The 17924-nt window shown below is 38.9% G+C and overlaps 1 protein-coding gene across 18 annotated transcripts in view; it reads left to right on the top strand.

Moving 5' to 3' along the window:
• Nucleotides 1-15614, top strand: part of NF1 (neurofibromin 1) — a 264921-nt gene extending 249307 nt beyond the window's left edge. For 14 of the 18 annotated variants that reach the window (XM_072747755.1, XM_072747756.1, XM_072747766.1 and 11 more), the window contains 2 exons: nt 341-557; nt 11936-15614. In XM_072747755.1, coding sequence (XP_072603856.1) covers nt 341-557; nt 11936-12078 — 360 coding nt within the window. In that variant the 3' untranslated portion in view covers nt 12079-15614. The remainder of the gene's footprint in view (nt 1-340; nt 558-11935) is intronic. The other 4 variants (XM_072747770.1, XM_072747769.1, XM_072747771.1 and 1 more) reach the window with 1 other exon arrangement.
• Nucleotides 15615-17924: the final 2310 nt, after the last annotated feature.

Genomic DNA, 17924 nt, shown 5'->3' with positions numbered 1-17924 from the left:
GTTCATTTTCTGTGTTTTGAAAAACTGACTAGACATCATTGCTGATGGTTTTACTGTCTCAGGATTAATTCAGTCTTTGCCTCTGCATGGCTTTCAATAATTGTAGGTTCATCTGGAAGCTGTAGGTGTAAGCTGAAGAGTTCCCAGTTGTAAATCCCATGGTAGTCTAGAAATAGTATGCCACCCACTTTCTTTAATGCTCTCTAGTATAAAAGAAGAAAATTAGTAAATTAAGCCCAAAACAAAAATTGAGTTAATCTTTTTTGGCTTCAAAGGGGATTTACAGAAAAAAAAAAAAAAAAAGAATGGAGCTAAAATAATTTCCTATTTTCCATTACAGCAAACACAAATCCCAGACTATGCTGAGCTTATTGTTAAGTTTCTTGATGCCTTGATTGACACGTATTTGCCTGGAATTGATGAAGAAACCAGTGAGGAGTCCCTCCTGACACCCACTTCTCCTTATCCTCCTGCAGTGCAGAGCCAGCTTAGTATTACTGCTAATCTTAACCTTTCTAATTCCATGACCTCACTTGCAACTTCCCAGCATTCCCCAGGTTAGTAAATGTAATCTTTATATAAATTTGAGCAATAATATTAATATACCAACATCAGGAATTCCCTTGTTATCAGGTTATAGTAGATTTTGCTCCTTTTTATCATGAGGTTCATCTTACATTTTTTCTTTACCTTATAGCTGACTTGAATTTTGTTATTCTATAAAGCTTTCTGCTTTTAAACAGATATAAGATAGTGAAATGTTTAGAATGTTCACATAGTGTTCTAAGGTTGATAAGTTTTTAGAATTTGGGAGGAAGAGCATCCTTTAAGGTACCTTAGCTTGTAAGTGAAGAGAATTACAATTTCCTTACTAGATATACTAGCCTAGCCCTAGGGCTTCTATGTCTCTGGTACAGCATACTGTATGCAAAAAATACACAAAATATGGTAGTACCCCACTTCCCTGTTGCCAGCAACAACTCAACCATCCAGAGGCTAACCTGAAAATCTAGGAAAATCAACAATTAGAAAATTGTCATCTCAGGAAAATAACATCTTGAAGCACATAAGCATATTCCTTGCCATGGAGTCACTCTTAGGTCCACATGGGGAAAGTATGTCAATGCAACATGCTGCTAGAGGTGGATACACTGAAAAATAATAGCTAATAGCTTGAACAAGGCTGAGATACACAAAGTGACAGAAATGGCAAACCTATAGTCTTCTGGGCTCATTCAGTGTCAGAGTGAACAGTTTCCTACAACTCTGGTTGACCCTAGAAGTGTTATTCGTTATAGAACTGATGCTATTGTGTGTGATGATGACAGTGGGTAGTGAGGGAAAACTTCCATGTGGTCATGTTTTCCACTCGAAGTGATACCCTTCTAAAATGGTGAAAATTTTAAAAAGGTTTTGTGTTTAAAGTTCCATTATCTGAAAATTTTACACATGAAGCACCGATGTATAGTTACTATACATTATTCTCTTTAAGGTGTTGGCATGGATTTTTTTTTAAAGCCTTAGTAATGTATTACAACTATTTTGTGATGTTCAAGACACATAAATAGAATCCCCAGTTTATAATCCCAATTTTGCATGAATAAACATACATAGTTTTGAAGGCCTGAAGAACATGGCACATATAATATCCAATCACAAATCATTGTATTAAAATAACTGTATTAAGTTTTGGTTAGCAACAAAGCTTTGGTCAGCAGAGGAAACAAGTTATTTAGTCCAGCATTTATTTATCAATCCCCTTACTGCACCTAGTCAGCTGCTTTTCTTCCTCCAAAAAATAAGAGAAATCTGACCAACTTTTCTTCCGCATATAACCATGGTCATTTGCCCTCTTGTCCCTTACTCCCTAGGACAATGTTTCTCCAGCTACAATCCCAGACCAGCATCAGAATCATTTGGGAACTCGATAGAATGCAGATACTAAGCCCCACCCTAGACTTCCTGTATAAGAAACTCCACAAGGGGGCCCAGCCAGCAGTCTGTTTTAATAAAACACTCCAGGTGATTCTTACACTAGGGTGTGAGAAGCACTGTCCTAGGGTATGCCTGTGGTCTTGCCTCATCATCCGCATTTCAACCATTATAACCAGGGAAAAACTTAAAATATACTTTCTTCTAGATATTGCAGCCACTGAACTCTTTTCCCCCACCTCCGTGCCCCCACAGCCTCCAAATCTTAGCATTTTGGAGCTAAAGAGGACTACAGAGATCATATAGTTCTAGGCTTACAATGTCTGGTGTGATGGGGAAACTGAGGACTAGAAGAGCTAATGTAATTGCTTTATCACATAGTTCTTATCCAGAACCAGGGCCAGTGCTCTTTCTACCATAGTCACTGTCTTCCATATCTATGACCTGTCCATCAGCTTTCTTCCTTCCCTTTGTTTCCCTGTTTATTTATTTATTGCTGTCTCATTACTTCCACCTGCCTTACCCTAAGTCCACACGGCTTTTTTCTGTAGAGCTCTCTGTTTTCTGCATTACTTGTTTTTTATAAGGTCAGTGACAATGAGAAAATTCATAGACTCTGTCTATAAAGGTAGCAGTACAGGTTCCTCTGCTAGTTGATTAATTGCTTATATCCTATGCCGGTTGTTTAAAAAATAGTCCTACCTTGCATCCTCTTATTTAAAATTGTTTATAAAAATCAGAAAATAGCATATGTGGTTTTGGTTACAGTTTTAAACTAATAATATCACTTCTAGTAGTTTTTAGATGGCTGCTTGAATAGATGACCACAGCCTAGAAGCCTTTGACTATTCTCAGAGGAAACTGAAGCTTTAAAAACAATAGAATTAAGTAGAGTGTTCAGCATTCCCTGGTTCTGAATTGCAAATTGTAGGTCCTCAGTTTGCCAGATTATTTTACTACATGTTTTTGGAAAAAGGGTTTGTCTTTTCGATAGTAATTTCACTTTCCTATGAAACAAACCCATTTTTATCTCTGAGTTGTGAGCTCATCTCCATGAAAGGATCCTGATTTATCTATTTAACTAATTACTGTGCTTTTGTCATTTGCTATTATAGAATACCTCTTTAAGAGTTAATACTTCATTTATAATGAGATATACTGCTTTGTATCTTTAGCTACATGTAATCTATATTCCTATCTCCTCAATGGAGCTGAGTTTGCTGATATCAAACAGCTAAAAGGAAGTGATGACTCTTATCCGGATTCCTAACTCAGCCTAGCATTTCAACTTTCCTGTTTGGTTGTATAAAAATCAGGATAATTCTGTGTCTCCACTCCCATCAGCCAAGTCCCAAGCCGAAACATTTATTTATTTACTTATTTATTTTTAAATATTTTACTTATTTAGAGAGCATGTGAATGGGGAAAGGGGCAGAAGGAAAAAGGAGAAAGCAGACTCTGAGCTGAATGCAGAGCCCAATGCAGGGCTCCATCCCATGACCTCAAAACCACAACTCAAGCCAAAACCAGGAGTCAGATGCCCAACTGAGCCACCCAGGTCCCCCCAAACAGATATTTAAAGAAATTTCATGTCACTCCCTGAAAATGGAGCACAAATGTGGCTTGCTATCAAGTTACCCAACATTAATCTGCACCCAGTCTCCTGAGCTTTAAGCTTGTGAAAGAAAAAAAAAAAGCTTGTGAAAGCTCTGTTGCTCTATTGTCAAAAAGCAAAAGTCACTGAGCTGCTTAAAGCTCAATTGTTAGCTGCAGACTTTCCTTTTCAATGCAAGACTCTGCTTTCTAGATCTTTGGTACTTAGCAGGATCAGCCACTAAGCTGTATTTTCTTTTTGGTCAACAACCAACATTCTCTGCTGTCAAATCAGCTAGATAAGAGATTTATGAACTCCCCACTCCCAAGCATTAAACCTGACTTAAAGTATTACTTTATTTAGGGGATGGAGGTGGGGGTAATTCATCAGCCACCAGCTTTTGAGAAAGTATTGGTTACTTACTTACATAAAGCAATTGTCTCTGAAAATGCATTCTTCTTGACAGATTATCATAGCCCACTTGTCTATCCCCTTAGCACAAGGAAGATTATTTTCTAAATCTATATTTTAAAATGTGTAAATGTCTTCTGACTGCCTCCCTAGTTGAAATTGAACTTGGCATCGTTGGAGCCATCCAGTAGAGTTCAGTGCATGTAAAATCATAGTAACCTTTCAGCCAAATGGACATAAAACTTTGCCTCGTCAGATTTTCCCAAATGTCACTAAGAGAACCCTGAAGAGAATCTATAAAATTAACTCTGATATATAAGAGTATTCCAAATTGGTTTTTCAGTCCCCTGTTAGGTTCAGAGTAGCTGAGCTGTACATGAATGGAAGAACCAGGATCAGAGCTAGAAAATCAAGCTATCCACTTAAAAGTGCTGTGTGAATGGAGCTCACTTGCTTAAGGCCAAGTCATTAGTGGCACTCAGGTGATGAGCAAGGAAGCCTTTTTAAAGCCATAGTTTTGAATGCTTTATTACCTTTTCAAGTGCAGTGTTCCTGCATCCTCTTTACATGTTAAAGAGCAAGGATACTAGAAATAAAAACCCAGATGGAATTATATGGATTTAGTACTCATTAGAAAATTTAAGTAGATCCACTTACAATGTATTAAATTTTATTTTATACTCTGCCAAGGTTCTCCTAATATTTTTCACACTGTAATTTAATTCAGTAGACATTTGAACACCCATTTTGTAGGTATATACTAGGTTATCTAGGATATTTAAAGATGAGAGAGACCCTGGTCAAGGCTTGACAGTTTTTGCTTATGGATTGCAATATTGGGTTTTGAACTAAAGTCTTTACTTCCTTCTAACAAATTCTATATGTACACAAGATCTTTGATTTTAAGTGCAAGATTAAAATGCTCTGTAGAAAATAACCAGAATTCCAGATACTTATCCTATAGAGATTCATTGTAACATTTTTGACCTCAAGAAAATGTGAGATGTGTGTTATAATTATTTTTAAAGATTTATTTATTTATTCATGAGAGAGAGAGCGAGAGAGAGAGGCAGAGACACAGGCAGAGGGAGAAGCAGGCTCCATGTGGGAGCCCGACGCGGGACTCGATCCCAGGTCTCCAGGATCACGCCCTGGGCCAAAGGCAGGCGCCAAACCACTGAGCCACCCAGGGATCCCCTGTGTTATAATTTTTTGAACAAAACAACCATGTTATCTATTTTAACTGTTTTTTACTAGAAAAAAAATCTTTTTTTCTTTCCCCTTTGATCAGCTTTATCTTACTATTAGTATTGGAGGAGGAATTTTTTAGAGCCAAAACCTGTTCAGTTGAGGTTTTGTTTCTCTTTTTAATTCACCTCTTCCGGTTTATTTTGGGACTGTGTCCAAGCCTGTCAGTTATTCACTCACTTTGCTTTTTTTTTTTAATATTTATTTATTTATTCATGAGAGACACAGAGAGAGAGGCAGAGACACAGGCTCCCTGCAAGGAACCCAATGTGGGACTCAGTCCCAGGACCCCGGAATCACAGCCTGAGCCAAAGGCTGATGCTCAACCACTGAGCCACCCAACGTCCCTCACTTTGCTTCTTAATTGTAGATCTTCCCTTTAGGAAGCTGAGTGGATCAACTAAGCATTACAGGCATTCCTAAACCAGGAGTGCTGACAGCTGTGTGCACAGTGATAGTGCATCGGAACCCTTTCTCTGTGTGTGCACTTATTCTGAGTCCATAACACTCCTAAGATGTTCGTTCACCAGGTTTCAAATGTCTTCCTCTTAGAAGAAACTTAAAGGCCTCTCTTAAGACTACTTAAAATCTCTGAAATGATTTTAATGTTTTGGGAACTGCGTATGGTATCCCTAGACTTGTATTTGGTATTTTCTTAATTTTTTCCATCTTTTTCTGTTATTATTATTTTTTAAAGATTTTATTTATGTATTCATAGAGACACAGAGAGAGAGAGGGGCAGAGGCACAGACAGAGGGAGAAGCAGGCTCCATGCAGGGAGCCTGATGTGGGACTCGATCCTGGCTCCCCAGGATCACACCCGGGCTGCAGGCGGCACTAAACCGCTGCACCACTGGGGCTGCCCTTTTCCTGTTATTATTATCATCCTGTATTTAAGGGAGAAAAGTAATTTTAAACTGGGCAATTGCTTAGTGTAATTTCTGCTAATTTTTCATTTCATTTTTTAATTCTTGACTTTAAATTCTTAATTCTAAAGAAAATGTAAAAACACATCTATCTGTAAAATTGTAAGTTCTAACGTTTAATTTATAGAGTGTAATATTTAGGAAATTAATGGTCAGAGTTCAATAATTCAAAAAGATTTCTTCTGAAAACCAGGGATCATAATTGTCCAATATCTACTCATATTTCACCCTTTAAAAAAATCTTGTGGACATCACTCACTTTTGTTTTTCCTTCCATTCTGTGTCTGTGAAGCTTCTCTGCCTTGCTCTAAGTCAGCAGTTTTCATGCAGCTGTTTCCTCATCAAGGTACTCTTTCCTTCTGTCATCTCTGCATGAAATGCCGCTTACCCTGCGCTCATCCTGGGCACATGGCATGAGACTTCATTTACCAACTCCTGTAAGCACAGTTCGGCTTACTTAGCACCTGAGGCACTTGTAAAACCACTGCTTTAAGGTCTGGTGCTCGCTGGCCCTGCAGGTCCAGGCATCCTGTCTCTGTGAACAAGCTGTTGACACTCCCCCCTGAACCCTGAACACACAGTCCCAGCCCTGGGCAAACACAGCCTATTTAACAGGAAACTCCAGGGAGAGTTATAAATTTAAAAAAAAAAAAAAGGCAGGATATGTGGTTTGAGTAAGACTTTTTAAAGCCTAGGAAATACTTGTCTTTCCCCAATATAAATCCAATCCCAGTATTTCTTTAAAAATTAAAGCTGACTGCATACTCTCACCTATGTTTAGAAAAAGGAATATGGTCTTAGGTAATCCCAGTATTTCTTTAGAAATTAAAGCTGACTATGTACTCCATCACCTATGTTTAGAAAAAGGAATATGGTCTTAGGTAGCTCTGAGGACTGAGAAGGAAAAAATGCATTACACTTATATTTAATTTACAAAAGCTACCTTGTCTTCTTTTATTCTTCTATAACTATTATACAGAAAGATTAGACCAAATACAAAAAGTATTGGCAAGTCATGAAAGTACATTAAAAGTCTTGTTAATTCTTATAGTTAAAATTTTGTATATCTAGCTTCAAATACAAATATTTCTAAATGCATATTTAACGTGTCTCCATGAAAGTATTTACTATACCATAAGAACAAATTTTGTTACATTCTAAGAAGATTTATTATATTTTGTGCTTATTCACATTACCTTAAGTACACATTCTAGAATACACATTCTCATGTAAAATTCAAGTACTATGCATTTGTTCTACTACTACTACTTTCTGTACGTCACCTGGTCTTTTTTATTTTAGGCTTTAGGAGCATCTTGATTTTGTAGTAATTATTTTATCTATGTGCAGAAAGCCTTCACGTCGACTGTCTTATCTGATTGTTCTAACAACCCTTTTGAAATAGGCACATCTACTCTTATCCTTAATTGATGGATTAAGAACTAGAACTAAATTAGGTTCTGATCCAACGAAGACTCAAACCCGGGTCTTCTGACATGTTTGCATTGTTGGATGTAACAAATGAACCCTCTGATATGTTTGCCTTCTCATGTATATCGTAAGACTTTGCTGACCGGTTTGCCATAGTATATGTGTAATCACCTAAGCAATGCAGTCAGGTAACTTACCAGTGCTCCCATGCAGGTGGTGTGAAATTTGAGTTACTTGTCTTTCACTTCCTGTTGTGTGACTTTTCACAAATTACCTAACCCATTTTTCTTCAGCTTTTCAATAACTAAAAGGGATTCCATCCTTTTACTACTTTATGAAAGTATTAGGTTCCAGTTTGGGGATACCATTTTGGTACTTAAAAATTAGGTGAATTTTTAAAATGAAGTGTTTTATTCTTCATCAGGCTGGATCTATCCCTAGTTGTCAGAATAAATAAACCCTGATACCTGCCTTCAAGGAACTCATGTTCAAGCAGAGGAGGTAGACATACAACTTCAATAAGTATCATGCACTCTAATCATTTTTCCCACTTGATTTACTAAATTCTGGCCCATAACACCTTTTATTTAGGAGTTCATCTTTATCTGGAACCACCACAATTCATTGAAGCATAGTGCTTATTAATACACTGCTGTAGAGAATTTCAGCTTCTTCTGTCCTGCATGTTTGTAACTGGCTGCATGTTTGACCACAGACTATCTGTGGGAGAATTTAAACAAGGAAATCGGACCACAGAAATTTTTATCTTTGTTCGTTTAGGTGGTGGCCTCTGGGTGTCCATCATCTCATGGGTTTTTTGGGTTTTTTTGCTTTTGTGCCCACTAAGGGTCAGAGGGGTGAGCGGTATTTAGGGGCCTCCTACAGTAGACCAGAGTACAAAACTGCAGTGGAGCAGCACCAGGGTCTGCTCTCTAATTTAAGATACAGCGTGTATCAATGCAGGGTGGATTCTGTCTGCGTTTCAGTAGTCTGGCTGACCATCCGAGAGTTCTTCCTACGGAATGTTAAGACCAGATCCTTCACCAGCATCTTAGAGAGGTTTCTAGATTTCACTGTGGAAGGCAAAAAGAAGGACTGCTGCCAAAATTCTCAAACATGCAAATTATGCTTGGGAACTGAAATGTCAGAACTGGACACCATGATCGCTGCTTCTAACTAACTTGACTTCTCCAAGATGCTGTACCTTGGTATAAATATAATGCATTTCAATTGATTTTTTTTTTCTTAAAAATGACCCTTCAAGATGTTTATGTCAGCTTCTTTGATCTTTAAAGTAAAACAGCTTTGCTGTGAGGTTGGGAATCAGTTATACCACATTTACCTCTGTGTGGTTTATAGAGTTGGGTCACTGAAGAGGAAGAAAATACACATATGAAAACAAGAATTAAGATGAAAACTAATTTGAGAGTAGAAGTAGGACATCATCCTCTCACATAGCAGGGAAGCTTTTGGCTATGAGTGATGGGACTAAGTCGGTGACACTTTAACATTTTTTACTGAAGGAACACATGTTCATTAGGAAACAAAATTAGAAAACTCAGAATAGAAGAAAAAAACCACCCATGATCCCACTGCTTTAAGATAACACTGTTTATTAACATTTTAGTACATATACTAGTTTCTTTTCTTGACATAGTAGAGGTCCTAGTATGTGTAAACCTTTTATACCTTGCTTTCTACCCTTAACGTTTAGCAAGAACTAAATAAGGCTTTTAACATTTTATTTAGAGGTCTAAAGGTTACTTGCTTAACAGAAAATAGAATATCCTTAGTATTTCTTCAAAGAAATCTTCACCCTAGTGACTTAATCTGTGTGGCCACAATTTCTATAACTTAAATTCTGAAGAATATCAGTGACCAGCAGGCCCTTATCCTCAAAAAAAAGCATTGCCACCTTGCAGTATAATGACAAGCTCCTCCCCAGAGCGAGCTGAATCTAGTAATGGCAAGGCTGTGTCAAAGATGGGCACACAGGAACAAACCCCAGGGTGGCAGATTGCATGCAGAGACCCACAGTCTCTCTTGGTAGTTGTCCACGCTGGGCTTCTCCTGATGGCTGTCTCCTGGTTGTTTTAAACCCCTGTCTTTTTAAATCCTAGCTTTACCTGAATTTTATTGTCTATTGAGAATATGAAACCACATAAAGAACTTTGGACTTGAACTTGTAGGCCACATGCAGATTTAAGGAAATAGAAAGTTAGATGCACTATAAGTTCATGATAATTTCAGATGAAGGAAATTAATTTTTTCCTTTTCCACTCAAAATATGCACCACACCCATGCTTTTGGGTTCTGAATTACAATGATCACATTTAAAAATGGAAGCATTCAGTTCAACCAATATTTATTGAAAAAGATACCAATTAAATAGATCTCACCGGAAAATGAATGATCTTTGCTTTTCTAGGTGTTTTTACTCTCATAGAGGAAATAAGATATATACACAAGTTGTGGTAGCAGAGACAGAGTGTAAGAAATGTAAATGCCTTATAGAAGCAGGGAGAGAAAGAGGGAGACAGTAGCTCTGGCAAGAAACAGCAGAATGCATCGTGAAGGAAATGGAGTTGAGGAAAAAATGGTTTGAATTTCTCTTGTGGAGACAGGCAAGGCGACAGAAACAGCCTGCACAAACACACATCCCAAAGTTCATGGCACCCTGGAGATGATGAGCAGCCTTCTTTCAGTTTTGTTACTTAAAAAAAAAAAAAAAAAAAAAAAAAATCACTCTGGAGAAGATGCAAATACACAGGTAGAAGAGAACAAAAATCACTCAGAATTCTGTTAGCCAGAGAAAACTCTGTGAATGTTGTAGTATCTTCCATTAATCTTTCTGCACGTATTGATCGAAAAAGAACAGATTGGAGATGCCGGTCCATTGTACTTGGCTCCTGCAGAGGTGTGGTAGACATTGTTCAGCTGTACCCAGACTCCTACTAGCTTTTCATAAAAAAGCACTAACAAATGCCCAGTGTTCCTTTGAGAAGTTGAAGACAGCAAACCTTTATTGAGCCTATGGAAATCTGGCACTCTGAATTGAATGCAAGGCTGAATCTAAATGATGTGTGGCTTCTAGAAGATCATCACAAATCCATTTCCTGTTCATGAGCCAATAAGTAGATGTGTGGATCTATGTCCATTTTCTATAGCAGCAATACTTTGAAATGGTGCTTTGTCCAAAAATGAGTATTTTTCCTTTCTCAAATTTCCTGTTTATTTTAAAATTCAAATGATATGGTAAGAATAAAGTAAAAATTACTTGAATTAACACCACCCAGAAGTAACAAATTTGGCAAATGTTTTCCTGTCCTTTTTTTTTTCCTGTATTTGAGATTTTTTCCCCCTACTTCAAAATTAGAGTCATCTTTCTTTATCAGTAAATATCAGCCAGTACTTTATATTTTGATACAAATTGCTAAGATGCTCTCCAGCTTTCTGCTCTCCCACCAAGTCATGCCACAGGTGGGTATAATCAGTAATTATTTGGGTAAATTTTATTGAAGTGTAACAGAAAAGGACACAGATCAAGTTCACAATCTAGTGACCTTTTAAGAAGTAAACATTAAAAAATCCAACATCTAGATTAAGAAATAAAACATCACCAGCACTCCAAGGAACCACCCACCTGTCCTCTTCCAGTCATATTTCCCCAGGGTAACCACTATTCTGTTACCTATCTTATTTGTAAACTCTACTAATCTGATGGGCAGAAAATATCTTGTTTTTTACTTCTGGTTACTTAGGAAGGTTAAATCTCCTCCATGAAAGAAATGAATGGCATCTGTTTTAGGTGCAGAACATGAAGGGATTTTTCATAGTTGAAAACGCTAAAGCAAAGATTCTACAGGATAACCTTTGTCATGTATTATTTTCTCAGTAAATATTTGAGTTCCTTTGGGACAGGCACTATGATTTTAAAAAATATATATATATCTTCCTTTCTTTGAAGTGACAGATTTCAGTACCTTCTACAACTGGGAGAGTATATTCTGTGTGTAACAGTAAGGATATGTGGCTAGAAGCTGACCTCTGCTGCAAGCTTCTGATACGATGTTGGAGGAAGGAGCTCTAGTCTTCCCTGGTGGCTGCTAGCCTTTCATTCAGCTCAAGCCTGCCTGCCTCTAGCTTTCCCTTGCAACTTCTCAGTTGTTTTTATTTTTTTCTTACGCTATTTTTCTGCTGTGGTAGCAAATTTTGCTTAACAAAATGTGATGTTTTCTGTGTGACAGGGTCTTTGTAAATATCCTAGTAGTTGACTGTTGAAATATGCAAAAAACAATTCACCAGGTTGTATCTCATATGCACATCATGAGACTCAGTCCTGGAGCTTAACTCCTGAGGACAGAGAGTAACCAGCCGATCTGCTTCTCTCCAGGAATCGACAAGGAGAACGTTGAACTCTCCCCAACCACTGGGCACTGTAACAGTGGACGGACTCGCCATGGATCCGCAAGCCAAGTGCAGAAGCAAAGAAGCGCTGGCAGTTTCAAACGTAATAGCATTAAGAAGATCGTGTGAAGCTTTCTTTCTTTCCTTTTTCAAACAGACTTAACTTACACGGGCTCTCCACTAGTGACCCCTTCACCACCGTGCTGTGATGCTGCACTTCATGTTTTATAATGAGCCCATCCAAGTCTGCCATGTTGCCAGATGATCAACTCTTGGAAGCATTGCCTAAATTTAATGCTGCTTTTTCTTTAACTTTTTTTTTTCTTCTACTTTTGGTGTTTCTAGTTTAAGCAGGTGTTCAGAACAACTGCAAAGAAAGCGGGAGGTCAGGACGCTTGAACTGAGAACATCCCAATTGTGAGAGAGGATGAATTCTCAAATACTGCTACCACTGGCCAGCTATGAAAGCCATTTGCACAGAGCTCTCTGCCTTCTATGTTTTCCCCTTCTTCATCATACAAAGTAAAGTGTTAGTCTTATTTACACACTTTTCAAGATAGAAGTGTATGGGAGAAATAATACTGTAACCCCAGTATGTTTAATCTGACTTTTAGCTGTGGACTTTTTTTTACCTTACAAAACTGAAGGAACCATAGAGGTCAAGCCTCAGCGACTTCACACCATAAAGCCACAGGCAAGGTACTTTGGGGGGTGGAGGGATTTAGTATTTTGTAATGAGTTCTTAAGAAGTACTAACACTTGAGTATTAGCAATAATTACAGGAAAATAAGCATAACCACATATATCTTAATGTCACTGAATTAAAGCGATGGGTTCTGAGGCCTTATCCAAACTCAGTCATCCAAACTAGTTTATTTTTTTCTCCAGTTGATTATCTTTTAATCTTTATGCTAAAAGTTGTTTTTTTTTTTGTTTTGTTTTTATAAGCCAAAACTATACTAAGTATAGTAATTATGTGTTTTCCCCCTCCTTCTCTTCTTTCCTAAATAATCCTGAGCAGGGTAATCAGTGAACAAAGTGTTGAAAATTGTTCCTCAAAGGTAATTTTCATAGATGTTTGCATTAGCTCCATAGCAAAATGGAATGGTACGTGACTTTTAGAGTAGCTGATGCTGTTATTTTGTTTAATAATTTCCCAGAAACACAGAGTATGGTGTATATTATCAAAAATTTCTTTGATGACATGTATTTTAAGTGTCTTGTAATCTTCCCCTCCCCTCCAAAAAAAAAAAAAAATCAGGAATCTCTTTAGCAAAACATTGGGGTTCTATATGATAGAATTGCATTTAATCACTGTGAAAGGACTGGTCAGCCTGCGTTAGGATGACAATAGGGGACCTTAAGAGTTGCTGCTATATTGAACGGTATGGATTTATCATGGTGTTGGAATTTCCATAGTAATGCAGATCCAAGTTTTTTGTGGTACCTGCAGTATGCAAATTGATTTGACTTCAGTGAACATAATAGTAGTATCTGGATGTTCCAATTTAGATCTAAACCATATTTATTACAAAAAAGATACTATCCCCCTACTCCCAGGTTCCCTTTATATGTTACGATGTAATGGCTTTGGGAGGGGAAAAGAAACCTAGGGGAGGGGGAGCTTCCTGTAGTGCTATTTCATGAGTGGATTTCAGTAAATTAAATTCCACAGCTAAATCAATAAATAATGGTACATTGAAGTGTTCTGATTTTAATAATATAACACATTTCACATTTATCCACACAGTAACAATGTAATATGTTAATGTAAATAAAATTGCTTTTGATATTCAGAAATAACAAGAATTTAATTTTCTTAATTTGTTTACAGCCTGGGAAAAGTAAGAACCATTTGCCAAAATAAAAGGAGAAAAACTTTAGTATTAATAGTTTTTTTGACATAGAATTGTTGGAAAATATTGAAGACAGGTGCAATTAACTTAACTTTGGTTTTTAATGATTGTAGAGGCTGTATTAGAGTAGAAAGTTCTGTAACAGAACAGCTAGAACTAAGGATGCTGAGATGAGAACAGAGTTCACAAATAGATCCTTAACATCCCAATGCCAAGCTGCCCATTGGGTCTTGGATGCCTGCAGCCCAGTGCTTCTGGGAAGGGACCACAGCTTCTTGCATCCTGGAATAAAAGGCAGATGTGAGCCTGTAATCATCGTGGTTCCATGTTTTTCTTCTTTGTTGGTTGGCTTGGTGCATGTTGGTGGGTGGTGTTATGCTGTTTTGCTTCTCCCATTGAAATAAAGAAACTGCCAGAGGTCTTCTGTTAAGAAAAAAAAAAGTGATATTTCCATAACAAGTTTTCCAAGGTATGCTATTTCTTAAATTTATTCACTATTGCCCTCTAGTGGAATGAATGGAATGGATTCACTTGAAGTACCTCATGAAATGATCAGCGTTGCACAAATCAAAATTGAGCTTGTTTTGAACTGCAGAAATACTTTTGATCAGTACATCCTAGAAATTGGAAAACTTCCTAAGGTTTAAAATATACCTTGTTTAGAAAACTTTGATTTTTTGAGGAAAATCTAGATTTCTAAGTAACTAAAGTGAACATGAGTTAAGTCTCATCACTGTGCTTCCCCTGTGAAATAAAACACTCTTTTAGGCCTCATACCATGACCTACCCAAGAAATCGGAAGCTCAGAGCAAGTTTCCCATTTTGCATAATCTGATGTAAGTTCTGTAAAGAACGTAGAAGTAATTTGGGGTTTGTGGATGTTACCCCCTGATTTTTTAAAGAGGCAAACGTAATTAACTCATTACGTTTTCGTTGTGCATAACCCACCTGGTTTTATCACTGCTCCAGTCCCAGGGGTGTGCCCTGTTTGCCAGCATGAAGAACATAGTTCACTGGCTTTGGGGGAGAGCTGTGAGGCTCTGTCCCTCATCCACACGACCAACACCTGCCCATTACTGAGTGCCAGCCCCACACGGGTCCTGAGCCCAGCGCTGAGGACACCACGGTGTGCAGTCAGCTGCCACCCCCACAGGATGGAAGCTGGCAGCCCTCCCTCCCTGCTTAGTGGGTTCTAGAGCTTTTCAGTTTGTTTTGACTTTCTGTTTGTTCTCATTTTGTTTTACACCCCTCCCAACCCTCCAGGCATAAAGAGGCATGTCTTAATGTTATGCAATGGACTTACACAAAAATTCACTCTTCGTGTCAGCCACACAGTTTTTTTTAAAGCAGTATATTCACCTGTAAATAGTTTGTGTAAAATTTGACAGAAAAGTATATTTACTACACTGTAAATACATGTGATGATATATTGTATTATTTTGCTTTTTTGTAAAGCAGTTAGTTGCTGTACATGGATAACAAAAATTTGATTATTATCGTGTTAGTATTGTTAACTTCTTCCTGCAACTGCGTCACCTCATTTAAAGAAAATGCTGTGTATTGTAAACTTACATTGTATATGGTAACTTCCTCCCCTTTCCATCTGGGCCTAGACTCTGGCAGTTCCCTCGTCTATGACCTTGTTAATATTGTATGCCAGCAGGAGAGATACTGCCCAACAGTCAGAACCGATCATTGTAGGGGAAAACTGTAGAACTCCATTTCAGATCACTGTTCCCCACCCCATCTTCCTCCCTGTGTATGTACTCCCCCCCCCTTTTTTTTAAGTAAAATGTAAATTCAATCTGCTCTAAGATGTGGGGAGTGGTTTAATTTCTTCACATGCCTCAGCTCTGTGTTCTCACTCCCCCCGCCCCCACTTCTCCCTAACCTTTTGAAACATCCAGGCCATTCCCCTTTCTTTTAAGGACCCCTTGGGTTCTCCTCCCTCCCCCAACCCCTCCATGGGAAAGATCCTTCTATTTCCAGAACCTTTCTAAACTAAAAGTAATTTTGGTGAAAGGTGTAGGGGAGGAAAAAGCTTTCCTTGAGCCTTTTAGGGTCCCTGGCTGGGTCTGAAAATCAGACCTACAAGGACAGCCCAACAGAAAAGCACACAGCACAGATTGATTCAGTACAAGTTTGACGTGACAAGGAGCCTTCCTAAGAAAATGAAGACCCGGACGAACCATTCAAACACTGAGAGCTGCTGTGCTAGGTGTGATGAAGAGTGGGCAATCGTGGAGGAACATGATAGGTCCAAGAGTATGAGGTAAGTGTAGTCAACCCTGGGAAACTTAGCGAGGCCCCAATATCTCCTTTATCTTATGTTTGGAGATAAGGACGCTCCTTTTCTCTGGGCTCAGGGAGGACGCCTCTCACAGGAGGGTTTTCTGCCCTGTTTTCGGGGCAGAAGGGCAGGGTCAATGTCAGAATGCATGCCTTCCCCCATTTTCTCAGACTCCTTCAGCTTAAAATCTTCAATATGCCAAGGTGCCGTATTTTGGGGTTTTATGTTCTGAACTCCATCAAATGCTCTCTTAGCACCTGCCGAGCTGAGGGTGCCTCTCTTCTCTGGGATAAGCTGTCTTGACTTCTTTTAACCTGAGCACTTAATCAGAAATGCCAAGATACCCCGAGGTCGAGCAGTCAGAGGGCCTATGTTAAGACCTCACAGTTTCTCCAATATTTCAGCTCTCCGTCGACGGACTCTTCCATGACACTACGTGTGTAAACACTGGAAAACACTTTCCCTGGCTCCACTGCTATGAGCTTTACTATTTACCCCCTTATGTCGGCTACTCCCACCTGGAGAAAGAATCCAATCTAAGCTCCATAGGCAGGACAGAGCTGGCCCTAAGGAGGACAATAGTGTCTGGCATTAAATAAAAGACTAAAACACCACGAAACAGATTCCTGCAGGTCTGAGGCAAGTGCTGGTCTGTTAACGGGAAGACTGAGAGCAGGTGTACCTCGCCTGAAGAGCTTGCTAATACTTTTTAGGCCCATCTCAAAACTCTGAGGCAAGGGCAGACTCCAAGGATACTGGGAGGGACAGAGTTTAAAGCTTCTGAGGTGATTGCGCTGGGTGCCCAGGCATAGTGCAGATAGCTGTCTTCCCTGGGGCCTGAAGCCTGGTAGTCAAAACTAGGGTTGCTGTTGGGGTAATAACCCTTTGGGCCACACCTCCCCATCCCTTGACAATAAGCTCCTTGAGGACATGGACCATATTATTTATCTTTTGCGGGACCCCATGCCCATGTTTTGTCTGCACAGACTCTTACTCTCTGGGACACCCTCAGGGATTTGAGAAATGATCAAGAATTCTGTGTGTCCTGGTAGGGTTATGTCTAGTGAGCAGCTGAAAGTAAGGTTACATTGAGAAGGCAACAGAGGTTGGGAATGACCTGGCCCAGGGAGCACAGGCAGCAGAGCAGCATCTAGGCAGGAAGCAGCACACTAGAAAAGGGATTCACTCAATTTCATTTTTTCCACTTCGGGGAATGCACCCTAACTTTCTACACTTTAACTCCATAAAAACATGCCTTAGCTCCAGAACAGCAAAAATAGGGGTTCTCTGTATCTTTTCTTTTTTGTTTAAGATTTATTTATTCATGAAAGAGGAGAGAGAGGCAGAGACACAGGCAGAGGGAGAAGCAGGCTCCAAGCAGGGAGCCTGATGTGGGATTCGATCCCAGGACTCTAGGATCACGCCCTGGGCCAAAGGCAGGTGCTAAACCACTGAGCCACCCAGGGATTCCCTTCCTTGTGTCTTTAAGTCTGGCCCAAAGTCAGAGTACAATGAGAAATTGATGACAAGGGATGCTGCTCCCTTACCAATCAAATAAGCTGTGGATGGAAGGCAGAAAGGATTAGGCAATCTGTGCTTCAAGCAAAAACACCACTACCACCCCCAATACTTATATCTAGGATTCTATAGGAGACAAAAAGTTGTTTGTTTTTTTCCATTAACAAAATAGTTATTTTTTGAGTTTGCAGCATCATTCATTTATGGAGGAAACATTTATTGGACCCCTTGTTTTCACAAATGAACTCCAGCATCAGCACCTCCTGGAAAGAGCTCTGTTCAGGCCCTTCTTTGTCTTGGTTGTAACAGCT

This window comes from Vulpes vulpes, chromosome 2 (genome assembly GCF_048418805.1).
Source record: "Vulpes vulpes isolate BD-2025 chromosome 2, VulVul3, whole genome shotgun sequence".
In the NCBI taxonomy this organism is placed as follows: Eukaryota; Metazoa; Chordata; class Mammalia; order Carnivora; family Canidae; genus Vulpes; species Vulpes vulpes.
This window is presented reverse-complemented; position numbering and strand designations above follow the sequence as displayed.